At 30.5% G+C, this 5,796-nt stretch overlaps 1 protein-coding gene across 1 annotated transcript; it reads right to left on the bottom strand.

The window, feature by feature from the left end:
- On the bottom strand, positions 3,077 to 4,437 carry LOC107609915 (uncharacterized protein At5g65660). The gene is made up of 2 exons (XM_016311973.2): positions 4,047 to 4,437; positions 3,077 to 3,652 (listed from the first exon to the last, which is right to left on the bottom strand). The coding sequence occupies exons 1-2, from the start codon at positions 4,281 to 4,283 to the stop codon at positions 3,488 to 3,490; spliced, it is 402 nt and encodes a 133-aa protein (XP_016167459.1). The 5' UTR covers positions 4,284 to 4,437; the 3' UTR covers positions 3,077 to 3,487.

Consider the following 5,796-nt stretch of genomic DNA (forward strand, 5'->3'; position numbering starts at 1 on the left):
GTTGAATGGAGTTGGATTTGAGTTTGGTTTGGGAAGTGAGGAATCTGAGGGAGCCCGCATGGGTGGTAAAGTCCAATGTTAAAAGGAGATGTTGTCCAAGTTTTTGTAAAAAGCATACGAAAAAGTGTTTTTGTTTTGAAAACCTGATTTAGTTATATATTTACATTAAGAAGGAACTTTATATTAAAAATCTGATTTACAGGCTTATTTTTAGACACGATTTTATATTGGAAAACATTTGGTTTACATATTTACTCATTAAGAAGAGGGCTTTGTATTGAAAATTTGTTTTATTGGTAATGGATTGAGAACTGGAAAAGATTTTTACATCGGAACTGGTTAGATTTAAGATTTATAAGTGTTTTGGATATTGGACTTGATTTGTTGATTTGTTGGAAGTGATTTTCTGAGAATTGAAAATGATTTGGTTGGGACCCTTGAAGAGTGGCAAAACCCGAATTTTAGAGGAAATGCTGCAGAAATTTTTATAAAACTTTGAGGCTTTGCTTAAAGCGTTAATCAAAAGAGGATTTGATTTAAAACTCATTTTATTTGGCTTTCAATTTATCAGGAAAAGAGTTATGCTTTAAGTTTATTCTATTGAGAAAAGTTTCTTGTTTAAGTAATAACTTGAGTCCAATTTATTAAGGAAAGGAATTTTTATTAAACGTTAAAGAAGTTTGGCTGCCTAGAAACTAATGCTTTGAGGTATGATAAGTGAAGGAATATGTGGTGATGCGGAGGTGTGAATAATAATAAGGTGATGCGGAGGTATGTATAATTAAGCGGTGATGTAGAGGTATGAGTATGTAATTGGTGATGTGGAGGAATAATGAAAAGTGGAATAAATAACTGAAGTAGATTATGATTTATGAAAATGAAATGTGAATGGGCCTTTGTGCCAAAGTGCTAATGCGGAAGCGCCCGCCTAACTAATAGCCTGAGATTGCTAATGCGGGAATGTCCGTCTAACTGATAGCATATTATATGTTGAATGGGCCTTTGTGCTAAATTGCTAATGCGAAAGGGTCCGCCTATCTGATAGCCTGAGATTGCTAATGCGTGAATGTTCGCCTAACTGATAGCACTGTTTTTTACTGTGATGCACATTATTATGATGAGGCCTAATTGACACGGGTAACCGTGATGTCAAGGTGTCTAATTGACACAGTAAAGAAATCATATTCGGAGTTCGCTTCGAGTAACGTCGGGTTGCAGGTAGACAACCGACGCATGAGCCCATGGCCTGCTTAGGACAGACATGCATCATATTGATTGCACATTTGCATTTGGTCTTGTTTTGCTTGTTATATTTTCTCTGTGATTGTGCTGCTTGACTTGTTTGTCTTATTGCAATTTGTTTGTGTGTTGATCTGTTTCTTGTGCTATTAGTTGGTGTATTGAAGTTACTGAGAATTGGAATTTGTTTTTAGTTCAAAAAGTTAAAGAAGGTAATTCAGTATATGAAGTAAGAACAAAAAGTATTTCCAAAGGTTTAAAAAGAAATAGTTTTATTAAGTAAAGTCAATTATTTACATGTTAATCATTACTTTTACAACATTCTCATTCCCTACTGAGAACTAGTGGTTTGTTGTCACCCCAAAATCTTTCACTCTTTCAGTGACACAGGTTCGGAGATTCAGTTTGAAGTTACGGGCGATTATGAGTTTTACTTAAGTTAAGTCTATGTGTTGAGTTGCTTTCATAGAATTCCTTCGCCCTTATTACTTTAAGTTTTTATTTTATACAGAGGGATAGGAGTTGTAACTGAGTCTTATTTGAAATCTTTTGTATAATATTTATCATTATTAATAATTATGTGATTATTATTACTTGTGTTCGTTGATGAATGATTTTGATTAATGAGAAACTATATTTTCCGGCATTTTCTTAAAAAATTGAAACACGGTATCGAACTAAAGGCTCAATATTAAATAGTAAATAAGGAAAACAAGTCAGTAACGCTTGCTTTTGGTACGATCATGACGTGCTGAAAGTTAGGGTGTTACAAAAAATCAAACAAAGAAAGAAAAAAAATATATAATGTTGCAAAATCAATAGAAAGAAGAGGAGAAAAAAAATGCAGCAACAACAATAGTAGTAGAAAAACAACGATAAAAATGAAACATGCGAAGAAAAAAGGAAGAGAAACGCAAAAAAAAAAGGCGAAGAAGAAAAAGGAAGAGGAGGAGAAAGGAGAACGTGAAGAAGGAGTGTCTTCCATAATGGTGAGTGAGAGCACGTTTTGAAAACGGTTGAGTGATGCGCGTGTTAGCACGCTACAGTGGATTTTATTGTCTTCCAAAAAGACTTGTATGGTAGTATAATTTTTTCAAGTTTTATTGAACTTGGTTAATAAAAAGATGGTAGTATAATTTTTTCAAGTTTTATTGAACTTGGTTAATAAAAAGATTTAAACGTGTAGCATTTGAGCAACTGTCTTACACCTTCTTGCTCTCGTACGTGGACCACACAATGACATGCTTCATCTAAATATCTCTCATCTTCATCGCCACCATTCAATTTCTTATACTGTTTCATATCAACGCTCAAAACACTTAGAACTTCACTCTTCCAGTAAAAATAGTCAAGTTTTATTGTTTAATTTGGTTGAATTTGGTTAATAAAAAGATTTAAACTTGTAGCATTTGAGCAACTGTCTTACACCTTTTTGCTATCGTACGTGAACCACATAATGACATGCTTCAGCTAAATATCTCTCATCTTCATTGCCACCATTTAATTTCTCATACTGTTTCATCTCAACGCTCAAAACACTTAGAATTTCACTCTTCCAGTAAAATAGTCTGGTATACGTGAGATTTTTCCTAACTTATATATGGATAGATTTTTTATATTACCATACATTACTATAAAGAAATTAAAAGGGTTTTTGTCAAATTCTAGAAAGTTGAATAACATTATTTATAATAAAATTTTTATAAAAATATTTGATTAGATATAAGGACAAAATTATTTTACAACCAACAACACATAGAAATTAACCCTATACAAAAAAGGGACAAGAAAGTTGTCCTTAAACTATGTAGAGAGAAGGGATTTAAAAGAAAAGAAATAAGAGAGAAAAAAAAGGCAGGAAGATTGATATTTCAAACCATTTTCTTCCCAATTTGAGAACAAAATTTTTTAAGATGGGGCTTCCAACTTACTTATTTTTGTCGCATGTTGAGTGAGCTTCGAGGATTAAATAATCTCACTCACATTCGGCAACAAATCTATCAAAAGAGCTTCTCTGCTATTCTATATTGACAAGAAAAGATCCTAAATCTCTCACTCTCTCTCTCCCTATATATATATATAAACTGGTAACTACCCTGAATTCTTAAAAGGGTTTACTTTGAATTTTGGGTCCCCCTCGTCAAGTACAGTGACTAATCCATTGCTGGTTTGTAGACATCTGGACGAGCATCTTATCCGGGAGTTTTAAAACTTGCTATGCTACGAGCAAGACTCGAATTCTCGACACTTAGTTGCTGCCGCAAAAGTCACTTTGTGCTTCATCATTTTGCACATGAATTGTGATCTTTTCTTCTCTTGGAGGCTGACATGGGCATGCCATGGCTATGAATTTTGGGATCTCATCCCCTGGCATTAGCACTGGCAAACTCTCTGCATACTTCTGCTTCACCATCTACTTACAATAATAAGGGGAAAAAAACCATTAATCAATATTGAATTTTACCACTATAATTAACCAAACAAAAATGCCAAAATCACTTTAATTTAGCGAAATTTGGAATCTGTTTAGGACAAATTTATTCATGCCATCCCATGATGTCACATTATTTTCAATTTTTTCATGGTTTATTTTTTTGAACAAATATCTTTAGAACACAATTTATGTCAAAAAAATCAACAAATTTTTCAAATTTTAACCAAGTCCTTTTAGCAAAACTATTTGATAAATAAAAAGTTTGNNNNATCACCTTAAAGAAATTCTCACAATAATTCTGGGTAATTATTCAACATTACAATTACTTCAGAAATTAATATTAATATATAATTAAGTAAATAAGATAACTTACCGGAACAGGAAAATCAAGTTTGTATTGATAGTAAGCTGAATCTGCTTGTTGTTGTGTGTGTGCCTGATGATGAGAATTGATACCCCCAGAAGAAGATTGAAACAAAGATTGAAACTTCTTCCAATGTAAGCAGCAACAAAAGAATCCACAAACAAAAATTAAACAAGCAAATAGAAATCCCAAACCAAGAGGAAAACCAATTGATACCCTATTCAATGCACTGTCCTGAAGCTCCATTCAATTCAATTATTGTTTGTGAGTGAGGGAATGAATGAATGAAGGAATTGGTGGTTGTGAATTGTGATCATAGGAACTGAACAACATTTATTTATAAATACAAATATGAGGTACCTTTTTTATGGCATGATTATTAGGTAGCCATGATATGATGGTGGGGTTTTGTACTTTGTTAAGTGTGACTGGACTTTGATTGTGACATGTTTATTTATTGAGCTTCAAGTTATTGTTGGAGTGGGTGAATGCTTCTTTCTTTATTTCTCTTCATCACTATCATTATGACACTTAAAAGTAAAAACAGTTCTATATATACTTTGGAGCAAAGTGCAATGGACTCCACAAAGGACCTTAATTGAATTTGTCTCTTCACTCACTTCAAAAAAAAATTTAGATATCATAATCTTACAATAAAATTTTTTGGACAGTTGTTAATTACAGTTTTTTTAAGAAAAATAAATTTAAATTTCGGTTTCTTGGGACAACAATAATTTTGTTGTCTTTTGTTTTGGCAGATGTAGAATTTTCTTTTGAACCATATATAACATATATTATTGTTCTTGAAGTCATTTTCTTAAAGGAAATATTAAATGATTAATAAACAAAGGCAAATGTTAACAACAATGCTACATGGCCAATAAATATTATTATTTTTTGTTAGTATTTCACTAATAATAATTTATATTTATATTTATAGAAATTTTGCAAAAAAACATATAATTTACACTTTATATTTACTAGGATTTTTACACATGAATTAATACAATTTGTATACATATTTTTCAGAATTTGTACATATAAATTAATAAAATTTATTTGTAAAGAATAATTTAATGTTTGTGCTAGTTAAATAATAACAAAAAATATTAAAAATTATTGATCTCCAAAAATTTCTCAAATCTTAAAACATTTACCGTATAAATTGATAACGCTAAGTTCAAATTTAAGTTTTTTTTTTTTTAACGGTATCTTTTCACCAAACTAAGAGTTAATAGGCTGCAAATTTAAGTTCTATAAAGAAAATGCTTTAACTTCCACGTTAAACAAATAAGTAAATTCAATGTAGTACTTAAGCCATATAGCTAACATAAACTGTGTTTTGCATGTACACAGCTTTTGAAGCTTGAAAAAGATAATGCTGGTTTATAAAGAGAGATCTAGTATCTTAACAAATTTCCAACCTAGAAACCATTCTTTGTTGATTTATTATTATGAGAAATTTTTTGGTACTTATAATTTTTTGTCTAAATTATCTAAACATATAGATAAAAAATAGTAGAATCTATCTTTTTATTTTTGAATTTTATGCCTAAAATTTAGGCACAACAGAAAATATTTTATTATTACCGTGCGAGTTCAATTAAAAGATCAACTATTTTCAGTTAATAATATCAGTCAATACTTTCTAATTCTAAATTCTAAATTTTAATCTTAAATCTTAAATTCTCTAAAAATAAACATAAAAAATATTTTATGATAAAAAAAAAACTAGTTAATATTTATTATTAAAAGTTTT

The sequence above is a fragment of the Arachis ipaensis genome, chromosome B07 (genome assembly GCF_000816755.2).
Source record: "Arachis ipaensis cultivar K30076 chromosome B07, Araip1.1, whole genome shotgun sequence".
In the NCBI taxonomy this organism is placed as follows: domain Eukaryota; kingdom Viridiplantae; phylum Streptophyta; class Magnoliopsida; order Fabales; family Fabaceae; genus Arachis; species Arachis ipaensis.

What these genes read in the sequence shown, in the direction of transcription:
- LOC107609915 (XM_016311973.2), bottom strand. Translation starts at nt 4,283, where the DNA reads ATGGAGCTTCAGGACAGTGCATTGAATAGGGTATCAATTGGTTTTCCT. An exon ending in AACTTGATTTTCCTGTTCCG is followed by an intron (nt 3,653 to 4,046) that starts GTAAGTTATCTT and finishes TATTGTAAGTAG; the next exon opens with ATGGTGAAGCAGAAGTATGC.